We start from the raw sequence: 25,887 nt of genomic DNA, 5'->3' as shown, positions 1-25,887 counted from the left end.
ACATTTTTTTTTATATACAGCACACACTGCTAGATATCTGAACCAAGTTTTATACTTGTTTTGTAAAAAATAATGATTTTGTGATAAATAAGAGGTTTTGCACTTAGGTACTTTTTGCCCTGAATTTTTATTTTCAACTTAATTTTTAAATTTACTAGCAATGTTTTGCACCCATAAATGTTTTGTCAGTCAATAATAGTCCCCTACTCACACCCTGTTTATTTATAATTCAAGCAGCTGTTAGTATGATGTTTAAATAATAGGTAGATAACATTTCTGTTGCCAGTGTTAAGTTCATCAGTGATCATCTGCCTATTAGTGTAGGTTACATAAGATGGATCTATCTACAGCTACCATTTGAATAATACCAACTGGAAATCATTTTATTAAAAGACTGCCTTTAAAGTAAACATCTAATGGCAAATAGTAATATTCTTTAACGATAAACACACTTTGACAAGATTCTGTTTATGATTATGTCAAAATGTTTATTTCCATTCAAATTTTAAACAAAAAAGGTATAAACACAAAATGAATTTAAATTATTGGTATATACAGAGTCAACAGAAATAGTAAAACAAATGTGATGTAATAATTATTTATAATCTTGATGGTAACACTATTTACCTCAATAATTATTTATACAAAATTAAATTAAATGTCCTATTCAAAATCATCAGCTTGCTCATCCTCTTCTGTAGACATTTCTAAAGGTTTGAGGGAAGTGTAAAAAGTTACACTCTCTGGAAGATGGACATGGGACAAAAGTGACATAATGTCATCAAATTTTGCTTTCTTTATTGGAAGAAAGCCGTTGAATGCCAAAGGGCAATCTTGAATAGCTGATTTTAAGGTGTTCAGTGATTTTCCCCTTTTTAATAAATTTAAAGTGAAAGTAAGAGGGCCAGTCATTGAGCTTCTGCCAACAGGGTTCTTCAGCCTTTCAAATAAAATCCCTCTGAGACTGGCAATACCCTCTGGCGCTTTAATGACTTTGTCCAGGCTAGATTTAAAATCTTTAACCCTGACAACAGGTCTACTGTCCATTTCCAAATTGTCAGTAAATGGATGTTCAACATACACAATTTTCCATGAATTATTAATGCTTGATTTGGCAATAAGATTTACCAGGTCAGAAGGCTTATAACACTTATCTGTTTTTAATTTTTTTTTTTTCAATTCTGCCAAAGTCTCTGTCACATGGCATTCTGCTGTGACCAGGAATTGGGTACTTAATAACAACTTCAGTCAGTTTAGTATTACATAAATTTTGCAAAAAAGCAACAATGTATCGGTTTTTGCTTTGAGAAAAACAATTATCTGTGAAAATGACCAGTTTTCTTATCGACTCCGGCAATTCTTCTATATAGTGTTCCAGACATGAAAGAACCTCATTGGGTCCTTTGTTAGCAAAATTTTCTGCATAAATGTACATCGAAGCATTTCCAGAGCAAACATCATGAATGCCAAGGTTATGCACAGCCAGCTGTCTTTTGTAGTACTCCTGGCCAATCCCAGTAACAGGTAGAGGCAGGTTCTTTTGGAAATCCATAGCTATGACTTTAGTATCATTAGTAGAAAGAGCAAGATGCTTATCCTCTCTTATCTGCTCATAGAAGGCATCCCCTTTTCTTTTGTGAACTTCATGTTCAGTTCTTAGTTTGAAAACCAAATCATTATTTCTGTTGACAGTGGCAGATTTAATATCAGCATTAAATTTTTCACACGTGTCACATATATCTGTGCGTGGAAACCCAAAACTAATATTAAATTCAAAGTTCAAAATATCTCTATAGATCCATTCTTTGGCCATAGTGTTCATGTCTGGGTGTTGTTCCAAAAACAACCTAAACATCTCAGAAATGTTAAGGTCAGAGGTTAGGTAGATCCTTTTTCTATTGTCTGCTCGAGAATAGTGGCTTTCTCTTGCAGGAAATGAAGAAATATGTTGACGGATTGCTTGGCGAATCTCATCATTAAGTTTTTTGTGATGGCCATGCTTTCCTCTTAAGTCTTGTAGGGGGTCTTCAAAGTTCAGGACTTTTTTCTTCAGGCGTGATTCCTTAATACCATGCAGAGCACAAAAAGCATTTTTGCACACAGGTATAGGTGAGCCAGTTTCTTTTATTGTGTAGCTGTAGCTGCTACGGAATGTTTTGGGGGCTGCCTGACTCTGCTTTCGCCTGATAGTGTTTTCTTCTTTTACAGAAATGCAACCCCTTAAATAAATGTTTTGTTTCTCATGTTCGGCAAGCTCATTAAATTCTTTTAAAATATTACTCCTTTCTCCATCGTTAAACTTCTCTAGGCATTTGCACCTGCAGTCCACATAGTGCTGGCTCCTTTCATCAACATCCTTTCCAACATGGTTTTTGTGAGCATCGCCTGCAAATATAAAGTTTACATTTTTCATTAGGTTACAACATAATATGAGTGAGGTGAAGAGGGTGTAATACTAATAGTATAGATAGGCTAATACTAGATCTAGTAATTAGATCTAGATTCTATAAATTAAAAAAAAATCACATTTTAGATAGGGCTTACTATTTAAAATAGAACTGAGAGCTGTTTAATTCAATAGAAAGGTACCTAAGGCTAATAAACGTATAATTTAAAACAGACTAGATCTAGATTTTACATAATATTAATAATATAGTCCTCAAATCGCCGAAATTCTGCAGTGATAACAGTACAGTACAGCATGAAAGCCGAAATCATAGCATGGCATGATAAGAAAGTAAAGTACAAAGTGAATGTTATTTTTAAATAGAAATTAGTATACATAGCTATCTTTAATTTTATTATTTTGATTACTCAATAAACAACATACCTGAAGCTTTGGCACGCTTTATTGCAGTCTTTGACCATTTATTTGGTGTAGATTTTCTTTTTTTCCCAGTTTTGTTTTCACTTTTCTCAACTACGTTGTCAGCCATTGTTGTAGAAAGTAACAGGAAGGGTGTGCCTTTTTGGTGCATTCTTATTGGCTGGCAGTAATTTAGTGATTGGTTGGTAACAGTTAAGAACTTTTTCCCCTAAAGATCAGCACTTAAGAACTTTTTCTTCAAAATTTTACCAAAACAGCTGATGCAGAGTATTCAAATTAAGCTACTTCGGTACTCTTTCCATGGCCCAAATTTACAGGGATGGTTAAGGGGAGGTAATCAAATAATATACCGGTCTTAACTCATTTTTGAAAAAATGTAACTTAAGTACTTTTTCCACTGAGCCCTTCAAATTAACTTAGGATTAACTAAATGTAATGTAATTTTAGTAGGTTGTATTTGCATGGTAGTTTTTATAATTCATCTACAAATATTTAGTATGAAGTTTGAAGATCGTAATTATGTTAAGCATAATAGCATTTTATGGAATGTTCCAGCGCCCTCGGTTTTCATCGTGTTTTTTTTTTAAATACTAACATTATATTACCGTGAAATGGTAAGTTCTTCTGACTTGCTGCCCTCAACTCCTTGCAACAATAGTTATGATTAGTTCAATCTCCTTTACTGCCCACTTTTATCGCGCTAATTACATAACAAATCATTGGACCAAAACAGAAAGCCGACAAGGTTCAAAGGCCGACATTGACACAAAAAGCCAACAACACACAATATGTTGGGACAAGGCCGACTGAGGAGAGGCTGACCTGCGAATAACGTGCGGCAATACATTTGCAAAACACATTTGACACAATGATGTGCATAAATTTCTTTTATAATTAACTTGGATTATTGCTTATACCAGTGTCTGACAATGTGTTTATCCGGCCAATGGTCTTCGTTGTACCGTGAGGTCGAAAAATAAAACATCAACAAACTCACTGTGGCCTAAATAGGTCGCGCTAGGCACCGAGACAACAGAGATGTGTAGTTTTTGTAACATAAATATTTTTGCATTCTGATTATGACAATATGAGGATTTGGAGAGGTGCCATCATTAGTGCTAATTAATTAATTAGCTTAATTACATTATGTTAATTATGCTAATTAGTTGGTTAATGCAGTTGAGTGGTAGATTTTTTTTTATATTTTTTTTTCTTGAAAAGACTTCTTGAACTTAAATATTATCACGAAATAATTAATTAATTATGTTAATCCAATGATTAACATAAATAATTTGTTTTATTCAGAAGTCTATTTTATAGTTGAATAGTTTGATTAATTTTTAAATTAATTATACAAGTACCCAAAATTCGAATTATAAACTTTCCTTAAAATACCCACAACGGCTCTGGTAAGTCGCCGTAAGAGGAGTGAATATGTGTATTCTGGTAAACATACACAACACATGCATATCTGAATTAGGATTTATTTCAGACATTTTTTTCTATGGAAGATGAAGAATGCTTAAAATAGATTATTTACATAGGTCAACATTTAATTCTCACTCTGTACTTTGTCGGGGGTGGGGGGGGGGCCGTTGGATACACCCCCTCCCTCCCCCCTCACCAAGCGAGACCAGGTCTGAGATATTTGTAAACAGTATTATTTTTTAAACAGCCTACCACCCCTCCCCGACCCGAACACAATAGACAACGATCTATAAAACTTTATAGAACAAACACATATTTTACCAATTTCCGCCCCTTCTACGCGGGACTTAGGAATCGTTCATAAACATCCAAACACTACAGAGACAGGGGGGCGATTCGCAATTTTTATGATGAACTGTGGGCAGGAGGAAGTAAATTTCATCAAAAAACTGACGTCTTTTATCGATGACCACTGTGTGTATATTGATTATTAAATGCCCCATCACAATAAAATGTAACAAAAATTGGTTAAACTGCGTATATTATCGTGGTTATAAATATGTCCGTGTATTTTCTTTTTTCGTATTAATAACAGAAATCAGGCATTTTTTTAGCGCTTGAGAATCTTTACAAAGCAGTAAAAGGTCAAGGACATATGCAAATTTGCTTACGTCACTTTAAGTAGGTGAGAATAAAAAGCACACAGCACTCATCACATTTTAAAAATAAATGCCCTCCTTTTCAAACATGTTTCTTGTAAAACGTATAGACATACATAAAAAAAAATGTGTTCACATTTTCTTAACCCTAACCCCCTTCCAATTACAAATAATATTTTAAAAAGGTTATCCTTATGTCAGGGCCAACTAATTAGGCATAGGCCCCAAACCAATAAAATATGTTATTACTATTAACATCCCGGGCCGAATGTGTGTTACGCCTAGAGCCCTAGACCTACACGTCTGAGCCTTCGAGGGTCATGTGGTGATGCAGATCTAATTAATATTCATAAATGGCGTTGGAAAATTTTTTTTTTGCATTGATATGATGTCGTATTTTGTAAGTATAATAAAAACACCTTTTCTTTTTATTAATTATCTAGATCTCCATCAAACTGTTTAATCAATAAATTCAGCCGCTTTTCATCGAAATACTAGAGCTAGATCTAGATGTCGGGTGTCCATCTAAACTTTTGAGACATCACGTGACCTCATTTTCCCGCCTTGACCACTTTGCCATCGATCGGTTACAGTTTAAAATAAATAACATACCAATATCCCCACGTTCTAGATAATGTAAATGCTCTAGTTTAAAACAATGCAGCCTTTAACACCCTTGTCTATAAAGTTAACATTGCTTTGTGGCTTTACGTTAAAAAAAATATATTTCGACATTTGGCTGCGCGGGCTAGCCTAGATCCGTGCTTTGACCTAATTTGGAACACGTGCCCCGAAACTGTCCGCGGTGTGTTGTTTACAACTTAGTTTGTATGCTTTACTGCAATACGCAATACACTATGATCAACATAAATTTATTGTCTGTTTTCTTTGTATTATTTACATACTTTTTGGCATCGGCCGATGAAATACGCACTTTATAAGCGTTTTGGTAGATTTGACAACATATTAGTGCACGAAAAGGCAAATAATTAACAATTATTGCTTTTTCGGAAGGCAATATTTTGATATTTTGTGGCGTCATCTTTGAAAAAAAAACGACTGTCTCCATTTTTAAAAGGGTCATTTTTCCCTCATTTTGAAAAAAACACTTTGCGATTTAAACTATATAATAAATTTAGGCTTCAGAACTGCTGTTTTGACACACTGCGCCGATGACGTCACAACTTACCAAAACGCTTAGAAAGTGCGATTTTTATTGGCCGATGCCGGATGTAGTCGAATCCAGGAGACTGATACAAACAATTAACCTCTGCGGATACTTTATATATATATAAAAATACTTTATTTAAATATATTAATGCACTACTATTTATATCACTATAATTAAAAGCGTGGGCCGCTATATTTTTTTTCCTGTGATTTTTTCCTACAATCAAAAATAGACGGCGAGGCGATTTGGTGCCGCGTGGATAGGTAGGTTCGCAGGGGCTGAATACAGTGCCGGCAGACCTCCCCCCCCCCATTGCGGGGGGGGGGGGGGGGGGCACGCCATTTAGGGGCCCACAGTCGACCATAATACATTTTTTAATAGTTAAAAGAAATTTAATTTTTTTTTATTTTTGACTCGATTTTTATTTTGTACGATTACCGTAGCTGCGGTTGGATTATCTTTATTCTATAGACACTACCCCACGCTCTTGTATAATTTTTCCCCTTTGTTTTTAAACCACTGTTAAAGCCGAGTCCTCTTTCTCATACTATCAAAATTATCAAACCTAAGCAAACGTTCAAACCACTTCCATGACTTATTTCCCTTTTTTAAATAGTCAAATAGGGGTGCTCATAAGCTCCTTTTAATAGATTTGTACTAAACAAATTAAAAAAACATTTACTTCTCTTAATTATATTTTTTTTAATTAAGTACTTATTAAAGAATGGCATTGTATAAAAAGGAAATGCATTTAAAATTAATAATATAAATACAAAAAAATAAACAATATAAAAATAAACATAACAAGAGACACATTTAGTTATTCAAAGTTTTCATGTTTTATATTCTTTTAACCGACTCGAGGTTATAGGGTTTGATAGCAGCGATAAAATAAAACTGATTTTCCAAACACGCTAATGCACTTACACAGGTGAGATGTTGTAAATTGCTTTAATTATATATATATATATATATATATATATATATATATATATATATATATATATATATATATATATATATATATATATATATATATGTATATATATATGGGGGGAGCCTAAAATTTCTTTTGCGGGGTGGCCCTTTTTTTCTAGTTCCGCCACTGTAGGTTCGGATCCCTTTATGTTTGACTGCTCTGTCTCTACTAGGACAATATTCTGTACCTCTGTCTACCGTTTGTGTTAAAATATCACTTTCCGTTAATATTGCTATTTCAGTCTGGATCTATAGCTAAATGTGAAGTTTCTTTCACTGGATGGCTCGGAGCTAGGTGGTTACAGACAGCGGTTAATGAACTAAGAGCAACGAAAAGGTGGTGGTTAGGGCACAATATTAGAAAGACACTAAAAAACATCACTAAGCAGATGCTGGTGTAAAGACTGGCGGGAAGCGGGATGAGGGGCAGGCTATAAACGTCATGAAGAAACTCGTTTAAAACAGAGATCGGGAGGCTGTATTATCAGTAATCGATCATATTAAAAATCAAGTGAGTTGACGAATTGTTGCTTACTTTTACGTACTTAGAAAGACGAAAGGGAAAAAAAAGAAAATCAAAATAGTTTAGAGCAGTGGTTCTTAACCAGGGTCCTGTAGAACCCAAAAGGTTTGATGAGTTAGTTTCAGTGACTCGGCGGAGGTCAAGACACAACCCCGACTCCTATGATTCACGGTCGGATTTTGACAGTGCGGAAGATAGAACTATTAAGAAAGGTTTGGTAAATGCGCATTTGAAACTGGTGAAGTTCGGTACCTCCTGAAAGAATGGTGTATTAGAGTTCTAAATATTCCGTTAGGTTGAATCAAATAACAATGCAGTTGCAGTCATCGTGTAGTACCGGTTTAACCTCGTTTAGTAGGTTTATTGGCCTTAACTAAAAGAAAAATGCAGTATTCGGACTCGTTATGAAACAAGCAATAGAAAATGATATATTCTGAACAATATTCTACTTTTCTAGGAAACAATTTTATTATGTAATTTTAAATATTATTATAGAAAACCGTGATATATTTTTCTTAGCTCTTAAACTTGTGGCCAAAGAGTATCGCCTTCCACTCACCCGTTCCGACCGTAAGTTATTTTACTGATCAGAAAGAGCGATATTTAGTACTTTAATATAGGGGATCCGGGCAACATGTAATGAAATCGAGAAAAAAAATATGGGGTCTCTCACGTTAAAGTTTAGATAATCGTCAGAATCATACAAAGAACTAGTCACGTCACTACTTAACAAAAACCGGCTAGTAAGATCGTTCATTACGCGTTAATACAGTTGGTTTCTATTCTAAGTGTTAAATGATTTATCTACTCACCTTTTAAGTGAAAATCTTTCCCATTTGTCTCATCGGAAAAAAGCTGCCTCCACCACGTTGCTGTTACACAATACACTTTAATACAATTTGACGCTTATCTAAGTGCTATTAACGTTATCACACATTTAGTACACATTCTTGCGATTATTTATGAAAAAAAGCCCCCCCCCCCCATGTTGGACAGAGTTAGTGCAGCGGATTTTAACGACACCAACTCTTTTTTAAAGTTACACAATACAAGCTTTACTACAGTTAGTTTCTTTTCTACGTGATAAAGGTTATCTACTCACTGATCCAGCAAAAACCTTGCGATTCTAGTGGGCGAAAAGGGGTCGGTATGGACGGTCAACTACAACCACACACATGGCCGACTCCATCCAACAACGAGGCCGTAAAGCCCATTTTTGCTAAATCGAAAAGTTTCTAGTTCGAAACCTCGGACAGATAAAGTTCGACAGCTGGGGACAGCAACTCTTCCAGGAGAGACAACTCAAAAATAAAACAACTGCCGCCTTATAGTTTGTTCTTGGTTGTACAAAGGCGAATGAAGCAAATCCAATAAAAAAAGCAGGCTGAAATCAGATTCATCGGCCTCTATGGCGCATAACCAGTTAACAAGTATACTTGTGTTGGAGGAAATCAAAGGCAATGGCGGGAATAGGGCAGGTGTCGGGGACCAAATATTGGTCTTGAAAATTGTAGCCAAATTGATTTATATAAAAAAGTAGTTTTTATAATAGTATCTTTTTTATACCATTGCCATAGCTGAGTTCTCTTTCCCCTACCATCGAACACACTCTATCGCCGGCAAAATTATTAAAAAAAAAACAAAGTGCATTGCTCAAATCAGAATTAGTTTACATAGAGTATTTGTTAAATCTAATTCACAAAGCAAGGAAGGTAAGACAAATTTTTATATTATTTAGAAAAGTTTATTCATTAGTAAATGAAAATATTAAACATTATTTTTTATTGATTTAGTATTAATTAAGAGCCTAACATGATATATCCAGGGGCATTTTTTTTCTGATTTCGCTACTGGTTTTAGTGGTTAGTTGGGGGGGGGGGGACTCAGAGGGAACACAGCGATAGTTTTTAGATGTCTTAAAAAATACATAAATAATTATTATATATACAAATGTAGAAATAGAGTCAAATAGTACCAGTGGTATTGTGACGATACAATGTGGTTTTTTTTTTTACACAGAGAACCGTAAAGGGGGTGGGGGTGGACGGGGTTGTGGTTATAAGCCCCCTAACCCCCCAACCACCACTCCCGCCAACACAGTTGTGTGTGTGTTCGCATATAAATGTTGCAAACAAAAACTTATTTGATGAAGTTTATATTGAAAACAAAATGGTTACTATTTAAGATTGTATACAATGTTTTGATTTTGAAATTTCTTTTGATATGATAGAAAACATCATTAATCGGTAATACAACAACGATAATCTGTCGGTGGAGCGTTTGAAGTAAAATACTTTGTTCTGCGACAGCTGGTATGTTCCGTACATACATTTTTTTTTCTCGTATACAGAGTATAGAGAAAGTATTGTAATCGTGCACAAAAATTACTTGAAATGTTGACAGTTTTCATCGTTTTACATCTCAGTCCTTCATCTTATCTAAAGTATAGAGGACTTATTTTAATCGGGCAAAAATTATAAATTAAAATTTATCAAAATTTTGTTGTTTTATGTGTAATCGAGTCTGAAAAGAAGGGGCTTTGTAATTATGTCCGTATGTCTCTGTGTGGGTGTATGAGTGCGTGTGTGTGTCTGTAAACACGATAATTTGAGTACCGTTACAGCTAGAATGAAATTTCATTTATAAGTATTACATAAAAGTCGTAGATCCGCATCAACTTTTGATCAATTTCCAATAACTGGATGTTGAACTTTCAACTTTCATTTTTTCAAAAGCTTATTACTTGAGTACTATTTCAGACAGATACATGAAATTTCACACGTCAGTAAAAGATCTAATTCTCTGCCTTATGTCAAATTTTGAGTAACTTTCGTTCACCAAAAGTACTAATAATATTCCGCTTTATTATACAACTAAGCATACAGCCTAGCTTCGCTTAGGTTTTCAAAAAAATTGAGGAATTAAATAATAGGTGATTGGCTGCTATCTTAAATGCTTAGGGCCTAAATTTATACAGTGGAGTGATTGTATAGTAAGCAAATATTGATGGAATATTCGCAAACTTATCACTCGCACGGTTATTAGAACTGCAAGGGGTTTCTCAATAGTATCAATCAAATATTATAATAAATTACTTTCGCAATTAATTTTTACAATTTCAGTACAAAGTAAAACCTTATTTATAACAAAATATTTATTTAAAACAATGCTATACTCTATGATTTTTGTTTTTTTCTTGAAAAGAGAATAAAAATATTTAAAAATTATTACATTACAAAGTTACTTCCCCTGTTCATAGACCAAATGACCAAATCTCGTATAATGAGAATTTCACTCACGGTCACATTTTAGCCCTCGTCGAGGACTTTGAGTGAAACCGACAGTTTTCCCTAAAGGTCAAGCCATTTACCTAATAGCATGCAAAAAATTAGCCAGATGTAAAGACGGTAAGTGCCCTCAAATCCGTTTTGAAATCACCCTCTGTTTTTCCCATAAAATACAAAGATTATATAGGGAAATACGACTGGTCAGTTTTGACACATTTAACGAATTTTCCCGGACATGGCGAGTTTTTTGTGACACCCCTAGGCGTTCTCCTACCACCTCACAATATTTCAAGGGGGGTCGTCGTCGGAAATTTTTTTTCGTAATAGAGCTCATATAAAGAGAATTTTACTCGCGGTCACTTTTTAGCCCTCGTCGAGGGCTTTGAGTAAAACCGACAGTTTTCCCTAAAGGTCAAGCCATTTACCTAATAGCATGCAAAAATTATTTATTTTAAATACTTATATATATATATATATATATATATATATATATATATACACACATATATATATATATATATATATATATATATATATATATATATTATATATATATATATATATATATATATATATATATATATACACACACACACATATATATATATATATATATATATATATATATATATATATATATATATATATATATATATAAGTATTTAAAATAAATAATTTTTAAATATTTTCATTACCTAACTTCTTTTGAAACAGCAACTTGCTCTATTATTTAACAGTAAAACAATAATAATTCATTTTTAATCCATTGAAGTAAGAGGCTTTGTCTTGCGTCAGCTTTAGGTTGTGTATCCACAAACAACAATGGAAATGGCCACAAACAAAAATCTAACTTGGGTTTATTTAGTCAATATGTTAACGATTTTTCAGGTGCAGAACAGGCGTAGATATCGCGTGGGTTATAATCCTGAGGTTAATACTTTTGCGTGGGATGTTACCAGTGGCGTAGCTAGGATTTTCAGGCCCCTATGCAAAAATCAGTGGGCCCCTTCGTATTATTTCTCCAGTGGGGGGGGGGGGGGCTTGAAATTTTACGGCTAGGGGGGGGGGCGTACACTTTTCGCCTACTAGAATCGCAAGGTTTACGCTGGATTATTGAGTAGATAACCTTTTTCACGTACAAAAGAAACCAACTGCAGTAAAGTTTGTATTGTGTAAGTTTTAACAAGAGTTGGTGTCGTTAACACCCGCTGCACTAACTCTGTCTAATATGGTGGGGGGTCACTTTTTTGCCATAAACAATCACAAGAATAGTACTAAATTTGTGATAACGTTACTAACACTTAGATAAGCGTCCAATTGTATTAAAGTGTATTGTGTAACAGTACCTTAAGAAAACACGTGATGGAGGCAGCAGTGGCGTAGCTAGGATTTTCGGGCCCCTATGCAAAAATTATCAAAGTCCATTTCGTTCGGGGCGCGGGGGGGGGGGGGGCGTGGCACGATTACGAAACATTTTAAAATTTACTTTAAACATTCTGCTGTATCCAGCTAAAATAATAAAAGATAAGTCAGAGAGGGGTGACACCCCACCGAAAATGCTAAATTGTTAGGGACGATAGGGTGACAATAAACGCGATAAGGAAGACCCGACATTGTGACGCAACAATCACTTTTTTTTAAACTGCTCATAACTTATTTAGATTTTTTTCTCATGCTTTTAATTATGAAAAAAATTATTAATAAGTTCCCTGAGATCTATTTTATCTGCTTCTGTATGTTAGATACTTAGGATAGCTACTGACCCAATGGGCATATCTACAATTTGTTTCATAACGAATAACAGCATCATAATGAACAAATAATGTGATTAAAAAATGCCATCATATACATCAAAATCTCCTTCCTGGTCACAGTGGAATATTAAAGAATGTTTATCTGTATCAAGCATATCCAACCGCGATGCTGCGATCTAGTCCCACATACCAGTGTAATGAAACAGTTTGTAAGGGTTTCATCAACGCGTTGCCAATGGTGTATTTGTAGTCGTGTGACCTTTTTTTCTAAAACTGAGATAGTTAAAAGGCAAACAACGCCACTGTTTCTTTTTCTGATCTTTGTTGCTGGAGCGCGGGTTCGTCCAAACTACCGGTCAGACGCCCTTCGGCGTGCTGTTTGAAAGCATTGAGTGTACGTTAATCATTCTCCGTTATAGTGAGGGCTTATTTCCATCAATAAAATGAAATATAATGCTAAAAACCTTCCCCAGAGTTTCTTTCAGGCACGTTTTCAATAAAATATCTGGCGAAGAAACAATGCCTTGAGTATTCCCAAATTTTCTCAGCAATTGGATCAAAACCAAAAACTTATAGGGTAAATAGCGCCATATCGGCCATGTTCGACCCCCCCCCCCATATACACACTGAATGCCAATGCCTGTTCAGTAAGAAAGGATTGGGGGGCCTTTTTGGAAATTTAAATTATTTCTACAGTAGAAAAAAAAATGAATTTCCTTTTTTCTTTTTATAATTATTTACTTAAAACAAATATTGAAATTCCAATATAAAAGTTTTCGTTTTTTTTCAAGCTGGAAAACGGCCCCTATTTGCCTTGGGCCCCTATGCCTTGCTTAAGCTAGCTTTACGGTAGCTACGCCACTGGATGTTACCCAGACGCCTACACAATGAGCGTGGGTTTAGAAAGAAGGGATAAAACGTGTAGCACGCATTAGTCTCCGGTGTAGTGTTTGGCAGTAGACGTGGACACCAGCTTGCTAGGGTAAGACGTTTACTTCAACTTTATTTGTTATATTAAAAACTCCGATATTTTTTATTTTTATGTTTGTTATTTAATTATTCACCTTTTAAAGAGCAGGATTTTGAAATATCTCAGTCGTATTTACATTGTATATATCGGTCGTGCTGCTTAAAATATTTATATTATTATTTTTAATCCTTCATTTAATTCAGCTCAAGTTACAAGCGATTAACTACTCGACCCACTAACCCCCCCCCTACCTGAAAAAAACACAATCTACTTTTTAAATAAATTATCGTAATCGTGCAAAAAAAATATCGAGATTTTTGAAAATCTCGAAATTTTACACCTCCCTGCGTCGGAAAAACTTAGTTTTGCAATCTTGTCCGTATATCTGTGTGTGATTGTGTGTGTGTGTGTGTGTCTGTTTGTGTTTGTCTGTAAACACGAGTACCGTTATAGCTAGGTTGATGAAATTTCATTTATAAGTATTATATAAAATGTGTAGATCAGTATCAACTTTTAGCGATTTTCGATAAGCGAAGGTGGAACTTTTTCTACTTTCAATTTATCAAAAGCCTATAACTTGAGTACTATTTCAGATAGATAAATGAAATTTCAAATATAAGTAAGTTTAAAATAGAATAGAATCTCGTAGAAATAAAGAATTGCAAACCAAGTGGATGCAAAACAATTTTTTTTTTAAAACGATTAATAACAAGCTTTTATGTAATAATGCACTAAAAGTAGAAAATAAATTAAAAACTACAACTCAATTGAATTAGTATAACTCATCAATTTCTTTAACTATTACATCGCTGAACATATCTTTAGTCTATACATTTATAACATCACCATATTATTTTCAACAAGTTCGTATCTTTAAGTTCTCCATATATCGCTGAACATACCAATCACATCGATTAAAAATAAACTTTCGGACAGGGATAGAGAGAGAGGGAGAGAAAAAGAGAGAGAGAGAGGTGTTCACTTGGGCTATTATATGTTAAGATGCATAGTGCTTGTCTTTTTTGTTGATCCCAATAATCTGTAACTGCTGGCTGTTGATAACTCCCCTCAACGCTACTGACACTTGAGCCATCGCCAATCGATGTCCTACAGTAGCGTACGCAACAATGGGCGTGGGGGGCATGGTTAAAGGACGCACCCGTATAATGAGATAGGACTTGGACGGGTGCAGGTGATCGAAGAGAGGCTGCGGCGGTCAGCCTGGGCTGTAATTCATGTCGGGGAAATACCTGGCCGCAGATGACCGTTAAGCAGATTTAACACATGGTGGGCGGAGTTTCTTACGTTGAGCACGGTGGACTTGACTATTTTGGGAAGGGTTTGAGACGACAATCAGAGAGATCGATAGCTGGAGTAGGTAGGCGGTGCGGGGCGTCTCTTTAAGCTGGTGGCAGGCCACGGGATGTCCGTAGACTTAGATTAGATTTTAATGTTAAGGACTAGTAGTGTCGTCAGACTAGGGATTTAACTTTCTAGTTGTAGATAGCAGTATTTTCCTGATTTTTTTTTCCATTTGGTGGCGGGTTAGCGTTAATTGTTGTATTCTTACTCTTGTATTAAATAGCAGAAATAGTTACTAATATTGTTAATTTATTAGTAGTTTTTGTTCTTGTTTATGATTTACCGCCTATATAAAAATGGTTAGAGAAGGGGGTGGGCGGGGGGTCGCCGCTCACCCTTACCCGAAAACCTGAATACGCCTGTCGTATTTGAACTCACTATTTCAAACCGTGATTAACTTACAGTTTAAGTTTTACTTCAACTCACCCCCCCCCTTCCCAATGTCACTCACTTCAAAAATTAAGAAAGAATAGATATTTAACATCACATTACATTAATGAACATAAGACGTCTAAAAGTACTTTGCGTCATTTTTAGCAGTACCAGATCGCAGCAACCTGCGACGGTTAAGATAGTTTAAATAATTTTAGAAAAACTGCTGTATTCTTGTCAAAAGTTAGTGAAGTTTTATTTCCAGATTTGCAAACTAAAAATGACGAGGATGTGGATTGCACAATTATCTCAACTAGTTGTGTCAGTTTCGGTGCTTTTCATCATCAACTCTTCTGGGGCAGTAGGTGAGTTCGCTTCTCTATAGATATGTTGTAAAATGTAATGGAACAATAAAACAACTATTAAAATGTTAAAAATATTGAGCCTTTAAATGCACAGAAAAACTATGTAGAAAACGAAAAATTATCAGCTGCTGGTTAGGGAACTTGACGGTGTTAAAGGCGCTTACAATTTTGCAGGGGAGTACACCACGGGGCAAATTGCTAATCGGCAACAAAGTTAACGCTAGTGACAAGCGCTTCATATGAGCAATATATATGAAGGCCTTAGTGCTAAAAGTACTAAAGTCACAAAAACAGCATTTTGAGATAAATGAGTTCAAAACTAAATTTACTGTAAAACATAACGGTTTATATTATATGTTTATTCGAAAGAGCAACTTATTTTTTCCAGTATTGTTATTTGTATATAAGATAAAGTTAAATTACAGGAGTAACGAACATTGCTTGGTTTGATTTTCACAAAAATTTGACTTAAGTAATTTTAGCACTAGGCTCTTCATATAAAAACTTCTGATAACTCCTGAGTTCATAGGACGACACCCCTGGGTAATAAAAAAGCAGTGTTCCGATCGGGAACCTTGCAAGGCCGATAAAAGCGAACCATTTTCTTATATAAATTGTTATGAAAAACAGAGACGATTTTTTAAAAAAGTTGTTACAGTATTTAGGCTCCGTAAAGCCGGCTAAAAAAACATTAACCTCGGTAATTCACTCGGCGATATAGGATAACTGTCGGTCAGATTCTACGCACTCGCAGAGGTAAAACCCGACCGAGATTAACACCGTTCTAAAAAAAAAAATTTAATGTTTTTTTTTTTCTTGGGGTAAACAGCAGTAGACTGTTAAAAGTAGTAGTATTTGCTTTTTGAACATTGTAATTTTTGGAAAAAAATCTGAGCATTAGTGATTTTATTTTCTTACTATGTGTGAGATAAGTAATTTTTTAATGTGATGAAACACCGTTACTTTCCTTTAAAAAAAACTTTAAAAAAAATAACTGTTTAGAGGCCGTTCCGAAATGTCCTCTATTTTTAATTCTATCTATCGGCTTACGGACAAGCTGGGTGTATTAGAGTAGTTCACTGAATTGAATCAAGTGCGTCCGCCTGCGCCCCTAAGGGTTAGATGTGGAGCCCTGGGCTATCATGTATGCGCTATGGTGCATACACTCATTTTAAACAGTGCGATAGACTCAGGGACGGTCTACTGACTTGACATAAATCAAATCCTAGGCGTCCCCTAGCGCCCCGACAGGGGGCTATTTGGCGCAACAGGGTTTTTGTTCCGTGAGTTCTAGGACGCCTACGTTCAGTTTAGTGAGTTCAATAGACTATGGGAAAGCTGGGGTATTATAGTCGTTTACTAAGTTAAACCAGGCAGCTCCGCCAGTGCCCCGGCAGGATGTAATTTGGCGCCCTTGCTATAACAAAACCATTATGCTTTTATGTTTGCATTTCAATTTGTGTTTGTGTTCTGCGTTATTGTTTCCTTTTTGTTTTATGTTTGTTTTTGAGTTTGTATTTGAGTTTATGCGTTGCTTGTGTTTATGTTTGCGTTTGTTTTTCCTTTATTTTTGTATTTGGGTTTGTGTTATTATTAGTGTTTGTTTTTGTTTTTGTTTGCGTTTGTGTTTGCTTTTGTGTTTGTGTTTTGGTTGGTGTTGGATAGTTTAAAATTCAAAGTTAGAGTTGGGTTTAAGGTTATGTGTTCTTTTGTCAAACGTCCATGCTGGTTAATAAACACACGTTTTGGTCCTTTCAGAAATGATTTTTACAGAGGGCAGTGCAGGGTCTAGTCGAGACGGCTAGTGTTAATATAAAATGAAAAAAATGCTGCTTGAACTTGTACTGTACAACTTGTCACATATCATCTAATCAACAATTTATTAAATACTAAAATTATCAGATTTAACTTAAAGTAAAATTAAATGTTATGTATTAAGTAGGTATAAACAAAACTTTTTTTACGGAATTAAAGTAGGCCAACATGTCAGAAAAAGTAGATCTATTATATTATAATTTTAAATATTTATTAGTCTTTACAAGCAGATTACTACATGACTGCTTATGTAGAAGTTAAGATTTTGTTCATAATTTTTTTTCGCAAACCTAAGCAAAGCTTTGCAAAATGCCTAGTAAGAAAAATAAAACAAACCTACTTTGTTTAGTAAAGGCATCGGTGTCTTGTGTATATAGGATTACACATGCATTTTGTATGGTAATGCTTTATATATGTGTCTGCTGTTCGGCTGAATATGGTTGGGGTATTTGATTGTTAGTGTTTTTTGCTAGAGAGGTCGTTGACGGGAGAGGTGTGTTAGGGTTTGCAGTTGCAACAGTATATCTAATTATCCAAAACAATCGCATCTTCGGTAGTCTGCATTAAAAAAAGCAATACATAATTGCCTACAATACACATTATTATTTAGTTATTTTGATAGACGCTGCATTGCTTTCAAAGAAAGAAAACTAATAAATCCAAAGTTTAATTTATTCAGCAACCAACTAACTTTATATTTACAGGTTCAGATCTGTGGGACGGCGGTAAATGGGTTGATGGAAGATGTTTTCTGTTGGTAAGAGAGCCAGCTACATGGAACAGTGCCTTGGTAAGTTAACGTTGTTAAAATTAAGTGCCTTTTAATGCAGCTCGTTCCTATGCATACACAATAGTTAGCTAAATCTATCTGTTTTATAACTAACTACATTAATATCACATTATATAAGCCATGTTGATCATTTCTATAAGTATTTACAATAAATTCTGACTCTACACATTTATGTCGCGAATATTTTTATAGCATAACGGATAAAGAGTAACTTCGCTCCCTAAACTTTCTCGTATATTTGTGTATATAAGCAATATTGTAAATGGCATTTGCAGTGGAATCGAGCAAAAGAGAAATAGAAGTGATAGGCCAAGAGTTCTGAGAATTTGTTTTTTTTATAATATACTTTCAAATGACCAAATTCCTCTGTTATTGGGAAACAAAAAAATATAGTAAGATTCCAATTCCGTTAACTGGTAATCGCACTGGCACTTGTGAATAAAAATATCCATCACTTAATTCAAACGATACACACCGTATAATGTTCACCTGGAAATAAAGTTATTTACCAGAAAAAAAAGTTAGAAACCTACCATCAGATATCACAATTATATTTAAAATTATGTCCGCCTAACTAAAACAATACTTTAGTGAATGTTTTCACACTCACAATGATAGAGATACATCCAGACAAGATTGCAAACATGGCTTGACTTATTTTTTATTTCAGTGAGTACGCAAACAAGATAAAATGAGTATCGTTTCATTTAAATTCAGGAGCGTTGATTTAAAAGTTCTGGATACTATCCACTGATTTCTTTCAGCTTTTGAGAGATTTCCATTAACCCCAAGTTAAAAAAAAGACATTTTGAATATAATTCAAACCTAATTGTCAAAAAGCAGCACATTTTTTTTTCTCAAAAAAAAACAGCGGATTTTTTTATCCAAAACGTTTTTTGTAGTCAGATTTAACTGTGAGTGTCATCCTAACACTTTCTATTATATACAATTGCACGAACAAATTTTAGAGAACTCAACCTTGCTTTATGTTGTTACTTTTGTCTTTTCAATATAGATTTGTACAAAGTACACCTTAATTATTCTACAATAAAATTCTTATTCTAACAGTCAGCATGTCAATACATGGAGGGTACTCTTGCAACGATAACATCATTAACACAGTTGGCGGCGCTAAGAGCAGCGCTTAATATTTATGGTATGTTTAAGCTTTTTCTTTAAAATCATCTATGTAAAGTTTCGCGGTGATTACCAAAAAACGGCCTTAAAATGATGCCTTCAAATTTTATATATATATATATATATATATATATATATATATATATATATATATATATATATATATATATATATATATATATATATATATATATATATATATATATATATATATATATCTTAAAATAATTCAGCATATAATTACAAACAAGCCATCATCATATGAAACAAACACAAAATGATAAAAGCTAAAGTAAGTAAATGTTTTTTTTAAAAATGAACATATTAATGTCTTGACTAAAGACAGCGAATTCTGGATTGGTGCAAATGATCTAACGACTGAGGGAACCTTTGTTTGGACTGAAGATCTCAGCTCGGCTAGTGTGATCTATAGTTGGTGGACATCTGATGCTCCGTACACAGGGGAGGGAAACATATGGTCCTGCGTCATTATGAAAATGAATAACGAGGTGTACGACCAACTATGCAATAGTTACAAAGCGTTCTACGTGTGCATGGAACCAAGTATGTTAAATCTCTTTTTTAATTGTTATTCATTTGGCTATGTCACATTTTATTTCATATTAAGTTCCCCAAACAGGTTGAAATTTGCGACGGGGTTTTTATTCCTTGAGGCAAATACCTAGCCAAGCAAAAATGCAATGCAATTTGCTAATAACTGTGTTAAGGCGCCAATCATTAATATTAATATTTAACTAATTTAAATGTGTTTCAAAGTGAAAGTAACAACTAAAGTTTAAATACATAAAACACACTATCTCTTCCTACCATAAAGACACTAACAACCAATCAATTTTAAAGAATGAAGTAAAATATGATCGTTGGATTAGTAAATGTCTTTCGATGTTACATAACACAGATGTCATTCACATTTAAAATGTTTTCGCTTTCTAAAGCTCTATTAATTTACATATTGTTAGATTCGAGTACTACAAAATGTGTTGCTCCAACAACAACAGAGGATGTTACCACTTCAACAACTGGTTGGTTTCTTAAATTTACAATTACTAATTATCTTTCGAATGCAATGTTTATTTATAAAATAAAAAAGACTTGTATTGTGGAAATGTTATAAAAATCGAATAAGAGCTGGGGAAAAAATATCTTTTTATTTTGTAAATTTACTCTCAAATTTCTAACATCTTTACCATTAGATTACAAACTTTTATGGACTCCTTTAAACTTATCCAGAGACTTACGCACATCCTAATGAGCAATTGATTACACATTTCCTTGGCTGTATATTTCAAATACATTAGGGAACGCAATTTTAACCGGTTTTCGCTTATTTAGAAACTGTTTTTAGCTGTTTTTATTTCTGAATATTTGTTCCTATTCTATGTGTTTCATTTGATAGAGACCATTTTTAACACTCAAGTGACATAACGCAACGGATATGAAAAATGTCGAAAATGAAAAATAAACTTAGAAGTAAATGCTAATGTATATTTGTGTGTGCTAGTCTAGTTATCAACTTCAAATTAACATTACATCTTTTTCTTTCAGGAACTACAACACTCTCTGCTACTACTACGCCATTTGAAATGACTGTAGGTATGTTATTAAAACCTGAGCAGTGAATAATTGTTTAGGACGGCAGGTTGAACGCATTTTACGCATAATCAAGTCGAAAAAACTAAGTTTTGCAAATCTGTCTATGTGTGTGTAAGTATGTGTGTATGTCTGTGAACACGATAACGTGAGCAACGTTACAGAGAGGGTGATAAATTTTATACATAAGTATTAAACCAAATTTAGAGTTTTGTATCAACTTTTCAACGATTTCCGACAAATGGAAGTGGGACTTATTTTACTTTTAGTTGTTCAAAATTCTATAACTTTAGTTCTGTTTCAGATAGATAAACGATGTTTTACATATAAGTCTGGGAGCTACAGGACAAACACCTTTTTGTTATTAGTCAAGCTAATCCACTGAAACTTCACCCATATAATGCATGCTCTCAATAAGATTTTTAAAAATGGTTTTCAGAAAGAAAAATATTGGTTACGTCCGCTATATTGATATTTTTGTTTGTTATTTTGAAAATGCTAAGGCCCAGCAACCACCAGAGGTAAACACACAGAAATGCAAGCATTTTGCAGAGCAATGTTAGCCTGAATCTTTTTGTAAAGTACTTTTTAAGAAAAGGGTTTAAAAAAATATTTTTAATTGTTAAATCCTAGACTATTAGAAAAAGCTGAAAGTTGCTCAAATTCAACATATTTTAGTGCATAAAATCTAAAGTAAGAAACATCTTTAAAAAATGCTTCATAGAAGTTGTTTATATATGTTAGAAAAATAGGAAGGCTAAGTTTCATTTTAATACATGCCGAACTAACAGAGGAGTAGTTATTTGAATAGTAAATTTTGACATTTTGAGAAAATCGTATAAAAACGAAAGAAAAATGAAAAATTTCATTCACAACCTAACAAATACTAACAAAATGTGGTTTTAATTTATACAGGTTTTTTTAACATATAAACATGCAATGGAGTATTTAACTTGCAAGCACATTTTAAATAATAAAGTAAATAAATTGTCACACAAAGATAATGCATCAAATACGTAAAGGTAAAAAACATGTTTATTTTATTAAAATAAATTGTTTTAAAAAAATTGGATGAACCACATCTAACTGTTCTATGTTGTTAAGCATATTCAATTTCATTTTGGCAACTGCTACTTTTTCCTGCCATCTAGCATTTTCTTTTTTCAGATTAGTCGTCTGGCAAAATATTTCAACGTTTTTTTTTCTTGCTACCACTATAACTATAAAAATTGATTTATTCATATCTTCAGCTCTCATTATCTCTTCCTGTTAATACGTGTGCACTGACCAAAATAAATGCTCTTTTTTCAAAGTTATTGTCTGGTTTCATATTGCTTGGCTTTTTCTTGGCAAAAGTTAATTCTATAAAGGAAAGTAGAACATAAGTTATTTTAGTGGACAAAAAAACCCCACACTTTACCACAAACACATTTTACATTGAATATTTATAGAATTCTAAACTAAGTTGCAAAATCATTGTAAGGTGTCAGCTATAAATTCATTTTACAGTTATTTTGGGTCCAGAACAAGATTTTGAAAAGCAGTTTGCAGTCACTCGGATACATAATTTAGTCTTTCTTCTTTTTGCTGTAATTAAAACTTGTCATATTCTTTCACTGAGTTCACTTGGTCAATAGCTCTTCCATCAATTTTTCCAGATATAGTTATGTGAAAGAAAATTATGTGTAGGGAAAGTTACCTTAAACCAAACAACTTGCAGGGTTTTCAACACATACTGTAGCCTAAATCATAGGGGAAATGAATTTATTAAGAAAATAAACAAAATTTAATGTTAAAATAAAAGTAATCATAAAACTATCACGATATATTGTATGAATATAAGATTAGGAGAATCACTGAGTAGAATTTGATTAATTAGTTTAAGGAGATAAAAATCTTTTGAACTAGTATCTGAACCACTAATGACAAACAGGTCTACTAACCTACATACGATGTAAAAAAACAAAATATGTAGGTCTACTAATTAATCTTTCAATTCAAATAGTTTAATGGATATTGAAGTACTCACTATTTAAATGCATCTATTCCTTGTAAACACAATTAATGATGTAGATGTCATGCACATGAGTCTAGTTTGTTGTGTAATCTTTCATCCATGTTACGCATTAGGACACTTGTAACATGTGCAGGCAAACTTCACCCAATGATTACATAAGTTATTACTGAAATCGTTCTATCTGATAAGTTTGTTTTGGGTTCGATCACAGAGTGATAGTGTATTTCTTGCTGTGTAATATTTTACTACACACACACACTGCTTACTCTTGTCGTGTGCGTTAGGCGTGTAGCACACTAATCTAGAATCTATTAGCAGTGAATAAACAGAAAATGGTAGCTGCTGTGAAATCAGGGCACTTGTAAACAGTTTCTAGAGTGATACTGTAGTCCTTTAAACATTATTAAATCGACAAAAATATTTGATGAGATAAGGTTTGTCTCAAAGTTGTTAACAGCTGATTGAAAATCAACAACAAGAATCAGTTCGTTACTAGGCACGCTGGAAGCGATAAAATAGCTAGCGAATCGAAAATTTTAACACTGATAATGCCGAGTCCGCCATAGAATTTTACCTTGCTTCTGTGGTAGAATAAAAATAAGCGATTTCCGACAATATGTATGTGGTTTTGTATTTAGAAATGGATATACTTTAAGGATAAGGTCAAAACTGCAATTCGACGTCTGAAACCCAACAAACTTAAATCGGGTGCCGCACACAGCCTTTTCACTCAAGTGACAAAACGCAACGGATATGAAAAATGTCGAAAATACAAATTAAACCTAGAAATAAATGGTAATGTATATTTGTGTGAACTAGTCTTGTTAACAACTTCAAATTAACATTACATCTTTTTCTTTCAGAAACTACAACACTCTCTGCTACTACTACGTCATTTGAAACTACTATGGGTATGTTTTTTAAACTTGGGCAGTGAATAATTGTTTAGGACGGCAGGATGTATCTTTCTAGATGAAATTATAAACGTTTAAATTCTTACAGCATTTGAAAAATATTCTTGTTTCAGAAACCACAGAACACCTTCCTACTACGATGACGACTGGAACCACAAAAACTACAAGTACGTTCATACTTTACCGTATACATGGTATGGAGGAAGTATTGTAATCGTGCACAAAAATCACATGAAATTTTGAGTCTTCGCAGGTTTACACCTTAGTACTGCATAAAATACGGAGTAAAAGGGACTTAATGTAATTGGGTAGAAATTAAAAATCCAGATTTAACAAAATTTTGGCGTTTTACGCATAATCAAGTCGGAAAAACTGGGTTTTGCAATTCTGTCTATGTTTACGTATGTGTGTATGTCTGTGAACACCATAACTTGAGTACCGTTAAAGAGAAGTTGATAAATTTTTATACATAAGTATTATAACAAATTTAGAGTTTTGTATAAACTTTTCAGCGATTTCAGATAAATGGAAGTGCGACTCATTCTACTTATTAGTTTTTTAAAAAGCCTATAACTTGTGTTCTGTTTCAAATAGATAAACGATATTTTACATATAAGTAAAAGATCTAATTTTCTGCAATCTGTCGAATGTTTTATAATGTTTTTGACCGGAATTGGTAAATTACTCTATTTTCGATTTCTCAAAAAACACATGAATTTATAAAGTACTAATGATATTTCGCACTTGTATGCACATATGATTTGCCGTTTACTTGGTGCGCAATTCTTGTTTCTACGAGATTCTATTCTATTTTTAAAAGTTTAAGTAATTAAAAATAGATTTTAAATGATGACTTTATCCCGAGTTGCTATCCCCCGTAGTGTTATATAAGAATATTCGAGAAAGTTTAGGGGAGACCACAGCCGGTTTGTTTCAAATCCATCTTAGTGACCATTTATTTAAAATGTTATATCTTGCTATTGAATTGTTGCACACATTTTATTCTTAATTTTTTTTTATTTTTTAGGGCGAAAATGCCATAGAGGCTAAAAACAGGAAGTTTTAACAGTCGTAAGTTCCTTTGTATTTATTTACTTAGTGACTTTTAAAACATGCTCCCATTTAAGACTATAAGAGGTCTATTTTAAAACGACGTCACACGCCTTGGGTTGAAGGAATTTAAACTTGTGTGACCATGTTTGTTGAGGAGGGATGGGGTGATGGCTTTTAAAAAATGTGACTGTATAGACAACGTTTGCATTGTAATGTTTCAAACTGAATTTTTTTATACATTTGAATTAATTTTAGTTGTTCTTATGTATGCAACTAGTAGAATCGTTTAAATGTAAACCTTGAGATTATGCTGTTGTGTAGCTATTAGACAGACGAAAAAAAAATTCAAATTTTTAATTGTAATAGAATATACATTTAATTTTAAGTAAATCAAATTTCATTTTTGTTTCATATAGTTTGGTTCTTCATTTTATTACAGATAGCTTGACCTGTTATCAATCCTTGGAACGCAGTACTTGTTAAAATAATCTACAAAATTCCCTAAATAATTTTAGAATTTGGAACTAAATTCTGCATTAAAGTTTAAAAGAAACAAAGTATTAATTTATAAAAAATAAAGTTTAAAGCTTCTTTGAAAATTATTATATTCTAATAAAAAATTGAACTGCACTATTAACTAGAGTTTTTAATTTTTTTTTAATTGTTTAAAAATTGCTTCCAAATATATAAGACTAAATAAAGAACCACAAGAAAGCAACGTAAACAACCATACAAACTTTGCGACCAATAGAGTACATTAACGCAAAATCACCATTTAACTTGACATTAGTATATACACGTATTATTATTTCGGTACAGCTCATGGTTGCTAAACCGAAAAGTCTCGAGTACGA

General features: G+C 33.5%; 2 protein-coding genes across 2 annotated transcripts; one reads left to right on the top strand and one right to left on the bottom strand.

Annotated features, from left to right (window-relative positions):
• Window positions 1-1,129: 1,129 nt before the first annotated feature.
• Window positions 1,130-2,937, bottom strand: LOC131934699 (uncharacterized). The gene is made up of 2 exons (XM_059290778.1): window positions 2,831-2,937; window positions 1,130-2,385 (listed from the first exon to the last, which is right to left on the bottom strand). The coding sequence occupies exons 1-2, from the start codon at window positions 2,934-2,936 to the stop codon at window positions 1,151-1,153; spliced, it is 1,341 nt and encodes a 446-aa protein (XP_059146761.1). The 5' UTR covers window position 2,937; the 3' UTR covers window positions 1,130-1,150.
• A 2,300-nt stretch (window positions 2,938-5,237) lies between these two features.
• LOC131934700 (lectin BRA-3-like) lies at window positions 5,238-25,555 on the top strand. The gene is made up of 11 exons (XM_059290779.1): window positions 5,238-5,314; window positions 15,597-15,696; window positions 18,216-18,301; window positions 19,370-19,457; window positions 19,781-20,002; window positions 20,419-20,481; window positions 21,005-21,052; window positions 23,930-23,977; window positions 24,094-24,147; window positions 25,008-25,051; window positions 25,473-25,555. The coding sequence occupies exons 1-10, from the start codon at window positions 5,300-5,302 to the stop codon at window positions 25,028-25,030; spliced, it is 747 nt and encodes a 248-aa protein (XP_059146762.1). The 5' UTR covers window positions 5,238-5,299; the 3' UTR covers window positions 25,031-25,051; window positions 25,473-25,555.
• The last annotated feature ends 332 nt before the right edge of the window (window positions 25,556-25,887 follow it).

The sequence above is a fragment of the Physella acuta genome, unplaced genomic scaffold (genome assembly GCF_028476545.2).
Source record: "Physella acuta isolate Inbredline_101_S28 unplaced genomic scaffold, ASM2847654v3 ptg000116l, whole genome shotgun sequence".
Lineage (NCBI taxonomy): Eukaryota > Metazoa > Mollusca > Gastropoda > Physidae > Physella > Physella acuta.
This window is presented reverse-complemented; position numbering and strand designations above follow the sequence as displayed.